This window comes from Girardinichthys multiradiatus, chromosome 24 (assembly GCF_021462225.1).
Source record: "Girardinichthys multiradiatus isolate DD_20200921_A chromosome 24, DD_fGirMul_XY1, whole genome shotgun sequence".
NCBI classification, from domain to species: domain Eukaryota; kingdom Metazoa; phylum Chordata; class Actinopteri; order Cyprinodontiformes; family Goodeidae; genus Girardinichthys; species Girardinichthys multiradiatus.
This window is the reverse complement of record NC_061816.1, coordinates 5,816,797-5,832,912: the sequence shown is the minus strand read 5'-3', so window position 1 is coordinate 5,832,912 and position 16,116 is coordinate 5,816,797. Positions and strand designations below refer to the sequence as shown.

The 16,116-nt window shown below is 43.9% G+C and overlaps 1 protein-coding gene across 2 annotated transcripts in view; it reads left to right on the top strand.

Moving 5' to 3' along the window:
• The first annotated feature begins 582 nt into the window (after positions 1-582).
• Positions 583-16,116, top strand: part of ahr1b (aryl hydrocarbon receptor 1b) — a 31,640-nt gene continuing 16,106 nt past the window's right edge. The window contains exons 1-9 of one of the 2 annotated variants that reach the window (XM_047355901.1): positions 583-1,036; positions 2,808-2,995; positions 6,138-6,256; positions 8,082-8,171; positions 10,922-11,045; positions 11,402-11,532; positions 13,131-13,330; positions 13,418-13,527; positions 15,900-16,041. In XM_047355901.1, the coding sequence (XP_047211857.1) occupies positions 984-1,036; positions 2,808-2,995; positions 6,138-6,256; positions 8,082-8,171; positions 10,922-11,045; positions 11,402-11,532; positions 13,131-13,330; positions 13,418-13,527; positions 15,900-16,041 (1,157 nt within the window). In that variant the 5' untranslated portion in view covers positions 583-983. The remainder of the gene's footprint in view (positions 1,037-2,807; positions 2,996-6,137; positions 6,257-8,081; positions 8,172-10,921; positions 11,046-11,401; positions 11,533-13,130; positions 13,331-13,417; positions 13,528-15,899; positions 16,042-16,116) is intronic. The other variant, XM_047355902.1, reaches the window with a different exon arrangement.

Here is a 16,116-nt window from a genome sequence, read left to right as displayed (position 1 = left end):
GAACAGTATGAATGTTATCTGCTGTGTAATTTTTAGGGAACCTTTATGCCAGACGTTCCCAAGTCCAGTCCTGGAGACCTACTATCCTGCAACTTTTCTATGCATCCTTTCTCCACCACACCTGAATAAAATGGCTGAATTCCCTCATCAGCATTCAGTGTTGCGTGTTGGAGAACTGATGCATCAAAAAGCTGCAGGATGGTCGCTCTCCAGGTCTACACTTGGGGCCCTTTGCTTTGGGAAATGTCCTATTTATTAAATGTTCATTTAAAAAGTTTATCTGCTGGTGTGATTTTAAAATGATAAATACTTAGAATAAGCCTCCTGCAATGTCACACCATGTGGGAACATAAAGCTGTATCTTTAAAGGCATCGATCATCCGGGTTTATTATAAGAGAAATGCTGGCTGGGTTGAGCTAAATCAACGCTTCTCACATTTTTAAGGTCTTTTTTACTACTGTTAATTTAACGTTATTTTCACTCTGACGTCACTCTTGAGCTTCTTGCATGCGCGCTCCCGAGGTCCTATCAGATCCCTGGAAGCGTGCCCTGGCCCGCAGAGCAGCAGAGAAACCCGGAGGAGGTGGAGGAGGAGCTGGGAGAGGAGGAAGAGGAGCAGGCGGAGGCAGAAAACGGAACTTCACCGGGCTGATTTTACCGGGTTTTGCTGAGATCGTTTTGCGGACCGCTGCATCTGGCGCACATAGGGAGCGAACTGCACCAGAAACCTTCCTTGACTTGAACATTACTGCTGCACCGAGTGCAAACAGAGAACATTACCTGCGTTCATTTCTCCCTCGTTTAAGTGAATTAGCGCCGCACAGAGACTTTTGACGCTGTTTTTGACGGAGCCGGGGGGGGCGGAATATGTGAAATCGCCGCAGTGAAAACTAAAAAAAACCCATTTTGATCTAAACTCCGGGAGTGCCAGCGGATTCTTTGGGACGGGTTCAGTTGGAGTTTTCCGGTACACCGGTTATAAATGAACGCAAACATGTACGCTGGGAGGAAGCGCAGGAAACCGGCGCTAAGGGGGTGAGTTATAAAACTGCGCTTAAAAAAGGCTGCCCGACACTAATTCTGGACATGTAAGACGTATTAGTTACACTTTAAGTCGTCCCTCTTTAGCAGCGGCAGACAGTTTGTAAACATGGGATTATTGGATTTAGGAGGTGGAAATAGCTCCCCCTGTGGGCAGCAGGTGGGAGGTGCAGTCTGATCAGACAGTTAATTATCTCGTCATTATTTATCAGATTATCCAGGAGCGGATCAAGAGATATTAAATGCCCGGTGCACAGGAGGCCCCACACAGTGGAAAGGTGTTCTGTGTTCCTCTGATGTCGCGATGGTGTTTTTTTTTTTTTTAATCGTATATTTGAGAGTTTTTGTGTTTGAAGCATCAGAAATGTATCATTTAATGGAGTGTTTTTCAATGTGGACGTGTGATGTGGCTGTTTTTGTAGTTGTCTGTTTCAAATGCCTGGCTTTTATGGCTGTGTAGTTTCATTTTTTCTGCTTAGATTATGACAGTTGTGAAACTGTATCCCTGTGGGAGGGTTCTTAGTTTCTTTGTGGTCATTTTCTAGACTTTCAACTTTCAAGCCATTTTCTGTGGTGTTTTTCCATCGGTGTTTTCGTTGTGTATGCAGCTTTTGTTGTTTTGTCTAATTGAATATGCTGTTTTCCTTCTCTATTTATTTTTCCTCGTCATTCTGCATCTCACTGGGATATTTTTGCATGGTCATTTTGTGAATTCTCTGTTATATAATGTTTTTGTCTCTTCTTGATATTTTGTGTTCCTTTGTGCTGTTTTTTTTTTTTTTCTGTGTTTGGATTAGTTTTGTGTCTAATCTTTTTGTCCATCTTCTTCACCCTTCAACATAAGCTCAGTGATTTACTGTAAATATCTTAACTCAGAAGTCATTTTATCAGTTTTACAGATACAGGAATATGAAGGAGGAGAAAAATTAAACTTGAAACATAAATCTGTGTCTTTCCATTCTGGCTCCTTTACTCCAAAACCTCAAAATAAAACCCAGTCCAATCATTCAACTTCAGACGTCCAGCTGTTTGTAAGTTAATCTCAGTATTAATGCAGCTTCTCTGTTTTTGGCCTCAGAGAACATTTTTGGAGAACATTAGAGAACAACCAACATCATGAAGACCAAGGAGCCCAGCAGAGAGGTCAGGGAGAAATTTGTGAAGAAGTTTGAAGCAGAGTTAGGCTCTATAACAACATCCCAAGCTTTGAACATGAGAGGATGGACCCACTGCAGACCTACTAATAGGAGGGTTTAGATCAAAGCAGATTCACTTGTTAGAATGGCCTAGTCAAAGTTTAGGCCCATATTTTTCTGAAAATCTGTGGCAAGACTTAAAAACTGATGTTCAGATGCTCTCCATCCAATGTGACTGAGCCTTAGCTGTGTTTTCAAGAACAATGGACCAGACACTTCAGTCTGTAGATGTTGAAGTTCTGGTAAAGACAAACCTTTAAGACCCGCAGCAGACAGTGGTTCTGCAAAGTGTTGCATCAGGGGGGCTAAATGCAAATGATCGCCATTGTTTTTCAATGTGTGCTACTTTGTGTTGGTCTGTCACATAAAATCCCAGGAAAATGAATGTAACCTTGCGGTAACATGACAAAATGTAAGGCTCTGTATATAGTTTAACCTGTAAACTTGTAATTAACTTTGTTTTCCACAGTTAGTGAAGACATCATTTCTTTCCTACATGGACTTCCTGTTCATGTTGTGCAAAAAAATAGAAAAAATATATGATGATCGTGGTACTTCTTCTTCTCCAGAGTTAAACCCACTCCTGCTGAGGGCACCAAGACCAACCCATCCAAACGTCACCGCGACCGACTGAACTCAGAACTGGACCGGCTCGCCAGTCTGCTGCCCTTCGCCGAGGACGTCACCTCCAGCCTGGACAAGCTGTCCATCCTGAGGCTCAGCGTCAGCTACCTGCGGACCAAGAGCTTCTTCTCAGGTGGGGAACCAAGCTCAGACACAAGCTGGTTTATACTCAAACATCTCAGTCCTTTGCTGTCAGATCAACTCATGAACTCCAGTTACACGGTAAAGAAATGTGGGGACATCTCAAACAAGTCTGTACCGTTCCACACATTCATCATCATGTTCCTAAATTATCATTATGTCATCAAAATATGTTTGGATGAGACCCTGCCCCAACTGTCAGGCGGTGGCAGCATCATGCTGTGGGGTTGTTTGGCTGCCAGTGACAATGGTGCACTGGTGATGGTCCTGTCTATGATGGTGGATGGAACTTGTTGGACAGAAATAAGGTCTGAGAAGGTTTCTGCAGCTCAACAACAAAGATTCAGGTTTTTGTTGGAAAATTAGTATGAAGCAGAATTTCAGATATGGACCATCTTGGTTCCGTTTAGCTGAAACGTCTCATCCTGCGACGTCTCAGAACATTTTCCAGCCTTCTCTTCCTGTCTTTATTTATAGGAGCTTTTATTTGGCTCCATTGTGCATCCCCAAGTGTGGATTTGCAGCTGCTGGCTGTTAATAATTCATCCAAAATGAGCTTGAAGAATTCCTCCAGCAGAAGGAAGCAGAATGTCTCTTCTGATGAACTGGAAGAGCGAAGAGGTCCGTTTCAGGCTCTGTTTAGGAGGCGCTGAAGGACGAGCAGAAGGCTGTTTTTGTCAGGCAGGGCTTACACACACACACACACACACACACAGCAAACTGATTTTGGATAAGTAGATGTGTTAGTTTTACTACCTTCAAACATCTAAAAAACTGGACCCGTTCACTGAACCCTGCAGGGTAAAACCAGCGTTTCAGGGTCAAAGAGTGTGTTTTCACAGATTTGCGTTCTTACCAAAGCAAACAGCTTCTACTAATGCTCTCAACCACAGCAGCTCTTTACGTGGGGAATATTTTAATAGAGTTTATATTGAACCAGACCACACATCCAGCCCTCGATATCAGAATTAGGTCAGAGCACCCATTTTCATCTAAGTGCCTGGACTCTGCTCGACCTCTTCTTCTCCTGCCATCCAGACACAAGAGAAGCCCACTACGACTCAGCCTTTTCTCGCCTGTGGCCATGAGACGACCCTCGTCCTGAAGGCTGAGCGATACAGTAATGTGGGTCTAGGGAGACGGCCCCATTACTGTGGGCGCTGAGGAGATGAAAGAATAAAAACACGGGGGGGATAATCCACTCAGAGGAGGCTTACGGGCCTTTAAAGGAGAGGACGGTACAGCCCGAACAAAGTACAATCCACTCTCAGTCAGTATCCTCTGTAAAATCCAGGAAAGCTGCAGGGTTAGGACATGGTTCCAACCTTAAAAGATCAGGCATGATCAGAAGCTTCAGTCTGCAGAGGAGTATCCAGAAAACTGCTGCAGGGGTTTTCTCGTGAGGTCACAATCAGCTATTAAAGAATGAAACTGTTGAGACCCAAAATGATCCAACGCCTGAGATAACTGTGAGCACCCAAGCCCTCATTGGGTTGAACAATACGTAGTGTAATGTCCAAGTCCAAGGATGATGGATGGACTTGCCTACCTAGCTAGCTACCTGCCTACTTATAAGTCCTAAACCTTACCTCAAATAAACTGTTATCTTGCCAAAACACTACTGGGTCGTCCAACAGGACAATGATCCCAAAAACACACCCAAAGCCCTAAACTCTGTTTAAAAGCTGGGTCTGTACTAGAACACCAACTAATTTAAATGAATTATACCATTTCTACCGGGGGGGGAATGGTCAAACCTTCATCCCGAATGATGCCAGAACCTTGTCGATGGTTGCAGATATTATGAGGTCCAGGTGCAACTGGCCAACGGAGATTAATGGGAGTGTATGTAGATATTTGAGCCTGTTGTATGTGCAGTTTGCTAACAGGAAAATTAACAAAAAAATTAATTCCAGTCTGCAGCCCTGTGAACGTAGCGTTGGAGGGGGGGCGGCGGATTACTTGGGTCATCATTGTGTGTCATCATCCCCTCAGACAGCTGCTTTCCTCATTCGCGCTGATGAACCGTGGCCCAGATTGTGTTCAGCTGGAGAGACCACATCGCTGAGGGCTGTTCATCAGTGATGTGTTCTCCTTCCCTCCGTCAGGCTGGTGTGTGTAGCGTCTTCCCTGCTAACCAGTGTCTGTTGTGACGTTTCTAATGGATGTTTGCAAGCTCGTCGCCCTGCGTTGTGCCAACATGTCCCCTCCCATCCTCCATACCGTCGCCTCGGGCGGGTTTTTCTTCTTGTCGGCTTCTGATCGTGATGTCAAGCAGCTAAATTCCCCTTCTGCCTCTCCAGCTCTGAATTATTGACAGTCGAGAGGAACTGTTTGCTTTCTGGTTGCATTCAAAGTGAGAGGAAGCCATATCCATGTTTGCCGCTGCCTTCTGGATGTGGTGTGGAAGACACAGTAAATTAAAACATCTGCTTCAGATGTATTAATCCCTGTGATGAATCTAGGTCAGGTTCCAGAGAATGTCCAACTGTCTCCCTCTGGATTCTCAGAGATTTCCCCTTCTATTAATGTCTCTCCTTGCTGTTTCAGAGAAGCTCTTTGTTTCCAGATTTTGTCCCCATGGTCAAAAGCATGCTGGTTATGTGTTTAAGGTCAAAGGGCACAGAGGAGCCCTTTTAGAGTGGAGCCATCTTGAAATGTTCTGGCTTCTTTTATTCAATAAGAATGAGGACACATGTCTTTTTTCACCTTTCACTTCCAATCAGCCGTCAAAGACGATGAAAAGTTAAAGATTTTACCTTCTATTGGCGTCATATTGAGGTCTTAGACAAACTAGAAAGATTAAACCATACCAAACATTCACCGAAACTCAACTTAAGATGTGTTTTGAATGTTTTCTTTATAGTTTTTTTTGTAATTGCCCTAAATTTCAGAGCAAACTATGAGTTTTGATTTTCAAACAATATGAATGCTGCGGCTTTTTAGAGACCGGTTACTGCCAAACCATTGTGTGAAACATAACGACTGTGGATAGAAGCAGCTAAAAGTCTCCTCTTTTTATGCAGTAAAGAGTTTTTCTCTACCATAAATTCACATTCTTATTTTGTAGATAAAACCCAAAAGGAACATTCAGCCTGCGCCGCCTGTAACTCGTCTTCTGTCTGCTCCTATAGTGGCGTTAAAAAACCAACCCCCCAACGGCATCAACAAGAGCAGCGATGAAAACAAGAGCAGCAGTGACACTTCGCGACCTGCAGACGGCAGCATATCAGAGGGCGAGCTGCTGCTTCAGGTTGGTCCAGTCCACCAACGCACTCCTCCTGATCACATCCTTCAGCTTGTTGAAGCTTAAACTGTTCCCAAAGGGTCTTAAACAACATCTTAGTAAAGCCTTGCTCTGTGCATCAGTGTCTGCTTGTTTTAGGTCTAATGGAGGAGAGGCGGATCTTCACAGCAGGGCAGGAACCTAAATAGCTTGTGCTTTTAGATGGAGACACAGAGAGTCGGCCATCAGCTGTATTGAGTATAACAGCAGAGACTGGAAGTTTTTGGTCTAACTAGTGCAGCAGTCTCTCAGATGTAACAAAATAACATCTCAAGCAGAGTTCTGGCTGATGAATACATTGATCCCAGAGGAGTGAGGAGGTCTGCAACCTCTGTTCCATTTCAGAAACTGAGCCATGAATTATACAGAGCCGGTTAGTGCCTGTCGTATTAAAGCTAGGAGGGTTTGCATGGACTGAGCCTTTCTAGCTGTTATCATCAGAGCCTAGACCGATCCCAGATCTGTTGGGTTTGGACTGGTTATGTGTGTGAACGGTGGAGACGTGGCTCCTGGACCCTAAACCTGCATTTTTTTTGTTGGGTTTTTCTCATTAAAGAGATATTTAAACCCACAGCATTAGGGAAACCCATACAGGTGCTTACGTCGAGAACAGCTTGTTATGATTTTAGGTACTAATACGTTTTATAATGTATTTAACATTTGGGAAACATTTAAAATGTTCCCCACTGATATTAGTGATATTTTGCGGCAGACACATCATTCAAAGCTTAAGATGCTAATGGGAAGTTGGGCTTCATCTGACTGAATTTGTGTTTTGATACCTTTTGTGGATTTTGCACAGTCACAGTTTGAATATGCTGCATGTTTTTGAATTTTACCGCAGATTTTCCAGCTAACAGCCTGTTGATAGATTCTGACCCTGAGAAATATTCAGAAACGTTTTGATTTAAGCCACTTTTACAGCCAGTTTTGTCAATTTGTCGTATCTCCTACATGGCTGTTTTTCTGTCTCGAATTCCTGTCTTAATTTGCAAGAAAAGGTGGGAAAATGTAAATAAATTATTGTTTCTGGTGCTTTTCGAAATGGTAAAAGCAGAAGCCAGGTGTGAATTTCATTTGAACAAAGAGTAAAAATCAGTTTTTCTGACCCTCTTTGCTCCAGCCTGTAAATTATTCAGCTGCTCAGGGGAGGCTGTCTGATGCTCATGTGCTTCTGAAATCAAGGGTTTAAAAAAAACAGAAATCAGAACCAGTGTATGAGCAAATGTGTCAGATCGCATAAGGAGTGTGTTCTCATGAAGGTTGTACACATGGTCTTCATCGGTGAGACCGTGTCATCGCCTCCTCAAGTACCCCTGAGGCTTGATGAAGATGACGATGGAGGTGTTAGTCATCCATTTGTGACCTCCTCCTTCTCTACATGGCTCCTCTCTGACCTGACGTCCACTCTGCTCCTTCCTCCCCTCTTCGTCTCCTGTCTCTCAGCCTGGGGTAGAAGTCTTATCTCCACTGTTGTTGCTTGTTTTGTTTTTTTATCCTCTTTTATCCGCTGCTGGCCCATTTCTTCTCTCTTATTTCAAGGCTTTTTATCCAACTAGTCTGATTTAAGCCAACAAAAGCAGAGGGTGAATCAGAGGTTGCAAATAGATTACGCTGATGCCTTTTCCACCGAATGAAAACAAAAACCTCAGAGTAATCAGACCTAAAGATGGGATTATTCCACATCTAGAGAATCAGGTTCATGTTTTGTACCTAATTTAGACTCTCTGTCACTGTTTCAAACACAAATACGATCATTAGCATCATGAAGCAGACGATTTTCTCTCTGCAGGCTCTGAACGGCTTCGTCTTGGTGGTGACGGCTGAAGGAAGCATATTCTTCTGCTCTCACACCATCCAGGATTACCTCGGCTTCCATCAGGTAGTCACTCATTCATCACTCCATACATTTCACAAGGCCATGTGTTTCAAAGGCTGCAGTTCATCAAGGTGTGGTACTGACAGCTTGATTCTTTTATTACCCATGATGTTCATTAAAAGTGGCTAAATCCCTTTCTATCCGTCTGTCGATGCTGGAATACCAGGCCTGATTGTGCACTTGGGTTTCTTTCTGCTTAACGCAACAACAAACTTTTGAACTCTCCAACTGTGAAGTACGGTGGTGGCTGCATCATGTTGTGGAGGTATTTTGCTGCAGGAGGGACTGGTGCACTTTTCTCTATAGATGTCATCATGAGGAAAGAACGTTGTGTGGAAAGATTAACGCAACATCTCATGACATCAGCTAAGACGATCAGGTATTGACAGATATATGGTCTTCTAAATGGAAGGTGTCCCTCAGCCTTCCACCAAACTAGTTGCAAAGTCAATGTTTTGGAGTGGCCATCACAGAACCCTGACCCAGTTACAGCAGTTCTGTCAGGAGGAATTGGCCAAAATCCCAGCAAACCATTGCGTAAAGCTTGTTGGGATAAAACCTAAAACGTTTTACTGGAGTAAAGGTCAAAAACTCAAGAGAAGTATGTACATTTCTGATTTGAAGAAAAAAAGCCTTTTTGTTTCTGGCTTTTAGATATTTCAGTAATCCTCACTGACCCAAAACAGGGAAAGTTTAGTCTGATTTAAAGGTTCTGGGTCTTATTATACAGTGTATGTAAATATATGGTTTATGGTTTAATGCATGGTCCTGGGTGGCCAGAGAACTGCACCGAAACGCACATGTGGAGCAGGAGGATAAATCCAGTTAGCGTCACAACAGAGCGCTGCTTCCTCCAGCCTAATCTTATTTCAGAAAACGTGCTTCTAAATTTAGTCTGGGTCTGCCGGCCCGTCTCACACCCTCCCAACCCGCCCCAGCGTCTAAATCTGGACTGGAAGCTGGGGTTTATGTTCACACGCTGGATGGGAACGTACAAGGATCGGGGTGTGATCATCACCTTTCTCCCCCTGCTTTTCACCCGTCCGCCTGAGGGCCATCTCCTACTGTTTACCAAACGAACCCAGACCTGGTTAGACGATGCCAGAGCTATACCAGATTTAAAGCAGTTTTTGGTCATTTGTTTTTCAATCTGACCCCATCAGATTAATGAGAGTGAGCACAGGTCTGATTGGAACTTAACGTTGGTTATTGGATCATCTGCTGAAGGCTTGTGTTTATCTGCTGCTTTAACTTTGCAGATTAATATAATGAGATCATTATTTCATCATAGCCCTGGAAGAATACATACATTCTTTGCCTCAGACTTGGAGAAATTATATTAAAACATTTAATCTTTCTTCAGCTGGAACAATAACAAGAACCTGGTTAAGCTCACGGGGTTCTTTGTTCTGATCTAAGTGAACCGGACAGGGTCAGGACACCAATCCGGGGCCCAGATGAAGTCAACAGAAACGTTCGAAAAGTTTCACACAACACTTCTGCCTGTCAAAATTCCTTCTGTTGACCCGGCCGTGACTCCTTCCCACTGAGAGAGCGGGTCCGGTCCGCTCACCTCCAAATCCAGGTCATGGTGGTTCTAGATGGCAGGCCGCTGACTTCGATTCATCTGTCTGAATTAAACAATAAGCGACACTTGGTTTCTTTTGGCATCACTTCAAGGCAGTCTGAATCCGACTGAAAGAAACAGATATTGGAGGTAGAATGTGGTGGAGGTCATTAACGTCTCTTTAAGTCCGTTTCATCTCAACTCAACACATTTCTGCTCGTTTCATGCAGCCATCAACCAGCTTCTGGCATCGTTCTGGATGGACATCTCTCCACTCTTCTTGGCAGAGTTGGTAGAGTTCATTTAAAATCGATTTGTGTGTAATTTCATGGTTTTTCCAACTAGCTTTTAAGCATAATTCACATATTTTCAATAGTACCGGGTTTGGAACTTTGTGGAGGCTAAGCCTAGTCCGCTTTATCTGGTCCAAAACCAGTTTGGATGTTTGTCTGGGATCATCGTCCTGTAGGAACACCTAACTATGTCCAGGTTTCAACCATCTAGCTGCTTAATTGACGTGAAGTTGAAGAATTTGAAGGTAGCTCTGAAAGCTCACACTTTGATGCTGCCACCACCATGCTGGACAATTGGTTCCTAGGTTTAAAAGCATCAACTTGACTCCTCCAACATTCTTGGGAGAAGTCACTGTGACCAAACAGCTCAATCTTTCCTGTCTGACCATAAAATCTTTCTCCAGAAAGCAATTTGGCTGGTCCATGTTGGCAGCTGCACATTTTTTTAATCTTGATGGTGTCGTAGCAATTTATGAAATAATTACTAGTTATATGTACCGTTTCTGTCGCAGCTGATTTGAAGTAAAGTTGAAGGATGTGGAGATAGTTCTGGAGCAGGCCCACAGCATGATATTGCCACTGCCATGCTTGATGGTTTGCATAGTAGGTCTGAAAGCCTCACAATGAAACCACTAGCTGCACACAATTATGATCACAAAACAGAAGTTAATAAATCAGGACCAAGTTAGACTACATTGTAGAACCTTCAGTACCATTTATTGAAGGATTTGGGTGGATATATATATATATATATATATATATATATATTTGAGCCTGTATGTGGGTAAGAGAAAACATAATCTGCAACCTGATCCTCCCCAGAACTATCTGAGTGTGAATATGGAGCGAGAAGGAGAACTGTTGTCCTGAAGCTTGTGTTGTTTCGCCATCAGACTGATGTGATGCACCAGAGTGTGTTTGAGCTGATTCACACTGAAGACCAGCAGGAGTTCAAGAAGAACCTGCACTGGGCCCTGAACCCCCCAGCCAGCCTGGAGCCCACCACTGATCCTGCAGGTCTGTTTTCCCGAACACTCACCAGGTCCAGTCCAGCATCATTCCCAAAAATATACTGGTTTCCATATTTCTTCGCAAATGGGAGGAACTGAAACCTAAAGAGGAATCAGATGTTTGAGCTTTTTCTTCTTTCTGAACCTGAGGTCAGGAAGCGGTGAGGAAATGTGACCTTTTGAAGTCCAAATCAGCAGCAACAGCAAGCTCTCAGATGCTCTTACTGTACACACGGGTTTACACAGCTGTCATTCTGGGTTAGGCTCACACACAGCAGCAGCAGCACATGTAGGTCAGCATATCCTCCCATAAACCGTCCCTGATTCAACACATTTTAACTAAACTGTATCTAACGTGTTCAGGTGTAGAGGTGACTTCTTCTTGTCCGGTGAGCTACAACCCTGACCAGCTTCCACCTGAAAACTCTTCCTTCCTGGAGCGAGCATTCGTCTGCCGCTTCCGCTGCCTGCTGGATAACTCTTCCGGCTTCCTGGTAAGTCGGAAAGTTTCATCCGCTTCACCGGGAAACTGTTCTTAACCATTTAGGGGTTGAGCATACAACAGTGCCAAGTCGGAGCGGGCACTGAATCCCAACAGGTAACAGGTGTTGAATTTCCCAACAACTAGGATCTGATCATATTTAGTGATCACTCCAGTCAAGAGATCACAGGGGTGATTTATGGTCTACAGCCATCAGGAGCCACTGTTTGTTCCTAATCCACTTTAAAGGAACCTCTGGGTCCTGGGGAAAATGTATTATTCCTCTCACTGAGGAAACCTTCTCAGGTAGAGCCACAGCTGCTCCAGGTCATTCAGACATTGAGCAGTCTGAAAATAAGAACACTTCAAAGATGGTGCACAATCAAATGAGCTACGTGAGATTTACGGGATTTTGATCCAGTTCTGAGAAATGCTGCTGACCTCGTTGTACTGAGGGTGAAGACGTGATGGTCCTGCACCCACGGAGGAACCAGATGTGTTGGCTTTAGCTGTTCCATAATCCCTCCTGCTACTCGGGGCTTGATTCCTGACCACACAGATGCAGCTTCTTAAACCCATCCATCCATCTATCAGTGTGTAGCTATCTTTCGGTTCTGAGTGTGATCTTCTCGTACTATTTGCCTGATGGTAGTGGTTCTAGAGGCTCATGAAGATGCTGTGAGGAGAGTCTGACAATGTTTCAGCTGCTTTGAAACAGATACCCCTCTAAACCCCAGCAGAATGTTGTGAGGATGCTCCAGGGAGTGATGCATGCAACAGGGACACGGCTTCAGATAATTTGAGCCCAACAAATGCAAAAATAATTAAACCATTTAACAAACGTTTTTTCAAAGATATTCTTCTGCTTTAACCTGAGAAAAACTGAAATGCAGTTTGCAAATGAGGATTTAATTTACAGAGGGAAATAAAAGCTATCTATCCCCCACCTAGGGGGAAATGTTGACCCACTCTGCTTTGCAGAATCGCTTTAATTTAGTCACATTGGAGGACTGTTAAAGGCCACCACAACATCTTAATTAGGTTTAATGCGCAATCTGAAAGTTGTGGGTTTGATTCCAGCTTCCTCATGCCACATGTCGATGTGCCTCTGAGCAAGGGACTTAACCTCAAGTTGCCTACCGATCTATGTATAAATCCATTAGAGGTCATTTAGGTGGTCTGCTTGTGAAATGCACGTGAGCTTAAGATTATGCACTGATCACCAGACATTGTTCTTCAGGATCTTCTGGTAGAGAGCAGAGTTTACTTTACTTTTCTAAAGTTGCAAAGCCATAGAATTGGCTTTCTAACCCTTTCACTGATATGATTCAGTGAGGATTTTGTTACATTGTTACTGTATTTTGTCTGATATTTAAATTTGCTTGATGATCGGAAACATTTAAATATGAAAAATCATTAAGGGGGAAAATATTTCACAGCACCGTACATTTATCAGTCTGTTATTCTGAAACCGAGACCCCTGGATGGTGCAACAATGGCTATTTGCTATTTGAAGGACAAAATGTTTTCCTCTGCTGGCTTGTTTGGATTTATGGATTACTGAGGATGATGATGATGAGGTAATGACTTGATGAAATGACCTGCTTACAGCCACTGAGCATCCAGGGCAGACAGAAGTTCCTCCACGGTCAGAGCCGGCAGCAGAGTGGAAGCAGCAGCCCACCTCATCTCGCCCTGTTTGCCGTGGCGACACCGCTGCAGCCTCCAGCCATCCTGGAGATCCGGACCAAGAACATGATCTTCAGGACCAAACACAAACTTGACTTTACGCCTATGGCCTGCGACGCAAAGTACGTCCTGCTGTAACCTGAAACGATCTACGCTCTGTGGTTACGCTGGGTATAACAGTGTTTGTTCTGGTTTCTTGGGCCCTTTAGGGGGAAAATAGTTCTGGGCTACACCGAGGCTGAGCTAAGAGTGCGAGGGTCGGGCTACCAGTTCATCCACGCTGCTGACATGCTGTACTGCGCTGAAAATCACATTAGAAGTAAGTCCCAGCTGCTGCCACTCGATTCACTTCATACTGACTGGATGGTTGCTGGTGCAAATGACTGGAGCCCATTTAACTCATGTCCCAGATGACCCGGTTAGTCATTGCAAAGCCTGCATTGGTGCCACACACTGATACACATGCAGTCAGGCAGGGAATACGTGCACACATGTTCCGACACATTGCGCTCAGAGTTCCCATAAACACGGATGCTGACTCACGTGGAGTTTCCTCTTCAGATCCACAGCACTTCAGTGGTTCTTGACTTGAAAGAAGTTTGTTTCTGCAGGTTTTTATACCAGATGAACCTTTCTACAGCGTACAGACAACATCGCAGGGTGGTTAGAATCATGCGATGGAAGAAAATCTTAGTATTTTCACCTGTAATCTCCTTGAACACGAGTCGAAACAAGGAAACGGATCTAATTACTATCAACAAATAATCCCTGCCTTTCAGCTTTGCTTCGGACCAGACTAATGCTGTCTGAACAACCACTAGGAACATTTTAAAGCCATCCTCTTGTCAGAGTGGATAATAAACCTTGGGTTATTTCAAAGGCAGGACCCTAATTTATAAAGAGTTTTACTTTAAAGATATGAGAAAAGCAGGACCAACTTCAGTAGTTGTTTTTTTCTGTCTGACTATCAGCCTCAGGGTGAATTTTGTCTCATTCTTCATTGTAGGTGTCACTTCAGTTCTTTTAGAATTGCAGACATTTGTTTGTGCACAGCTCTCTTAGCGCCCCTCCACAACATTTTAGTCAGGTTGAGGTCTTGAGTTTGACTAGGCCACTGCTGCAGCGTGATTCTTTTCTTTTTTTATCCGTTCTGTTGTAGATTAGCAGCCTTGTTTGGGCTCATTGTTCTGTTGATGACCTCGTTTGGACCTAGTTTCAGCTCTTAGGCACATGGCCTTACATTTTAATACTAAAACACGTTTGTGTTGGACTGCAAGGTGCCCCTATCCTTTGGCTGCATGGCAAGCCCACATCATCACACTTCCACCACTGTGCTTGTCAGTTGGTATGAGAAGGTTTTCTCCTTAGATGAAGCTATACATTAAGAGCAAACATCTCTACTTTGGTCTCATCGGGTACTGTGGTTGATTTAGATGTTTTGAAAACCAAAATCCAGTTTTTTTAGAGACAGCACTATCTCCTTCATCTCTGCTTTCCCTCCCAAATCCAAATAAGCTATAATGGGAACTGGTCCCAGTACAAACCCCTGTGGTACTCCATGACTAATTGATCATGAACTTAAACCTCCTGAAATCCATCTGACCAATATTACGTAAACCAGTCCAGTACAATTCCCCTGACCCCTGCAGCATGTTCAAATCTTTGTAAGAGGATCATTTAATTAGCTGTGTGAAACGGAGCACAGAACTCTAATATCTGAGGCCAGAACTGGTTTTGTGTCGGTGGTAGGTTTGCATCCTCTGTCTCACCAATGAAGGCTGAGCTGGTTCTCCACTGACTGTGGATCCTTCTGACCCAGGTATCAGTTCGGCTGAATGTAGCTCTCTGCTCTGCTCTTTCCCGTGACTTCTTCTGGTGCTGGTGGAGACTGTAATGCGTGCAGCAGTTCATTTTTGAACTGATTGAAGCCACTGCTGCGTCTCTACACTTGTGGTTGAATCAATGCACACTTCCAAACCCAGCTGCACCATCACAGCTGGCTGAACATCTGGATGCTGTCACAGATCCCATGATTGAAGAGAAGTTCAGCATGCAAAACACCACATCACTGAATGTGAACGTGTTTCCCTGAATTCGTTTTTCCTTTTATTTAGGTTAATTTAACTAAAATATATTAAAATATTTTAAAGTGTGATAAAATCCACAGATCATCACTAAAAATGTTTATGAATCATTGAAAAGAGTTGCTCTTGGAGGAGATTTTGATCCCACACTTTATTTTTAGCAGTGTTCTTGGAAGGAAGTCCTCTTCTATAAAGTGGATCAGGATGCTTTAAAGCACAAGTCTCACAGTATCTCCAAGCGTTTCTTCTCAAGATATCTCAAACAAGCAGGAGTGTGACTTCGCACCAGACGTCTGCTGTCCATCCACGTCCGTTCTGGAGAGTCAAAGTGTGCCCTTGATGGTTTTCTTGTAGACAAGTGGCGTCTTTGCTGCAAGCCCAATTGGCACCGATGATGTGCAAGCTCTGCACTGGTGGCAGCATGGTTCTTTAGTGCTACCTTAACAAGAAGACAATGATTTTAAGCACCTGTTTTGTAGATATCAGTCTGCTATTTCTGAGAGGTGATTGTGAATGAAGCGTTGATGATGTTATGAATGCAAACATAAGCATCTGCTTCCCAAATGGGCGCACAGATCCTCCAACATGTTCTCTGATGTGGTTTCAGTGATTAAGACGGGCGAGAGCGGGCTGACCGTCTTCAGGCTGCTCACCAAAGACAACCGATGGAAGTGGGTCCAGGCCAACGCCCGACTCGTCTACAAGAATGGGAAGCCAGACTACATCATTGCCACCCAGAGGCCTTTGGTGTTAGTGCTTTTCTGGGATTCTCCTGTTTCTGTTCTGAGTTTTCTTTCACTGATGTGTTTGTTTCTTCATACACA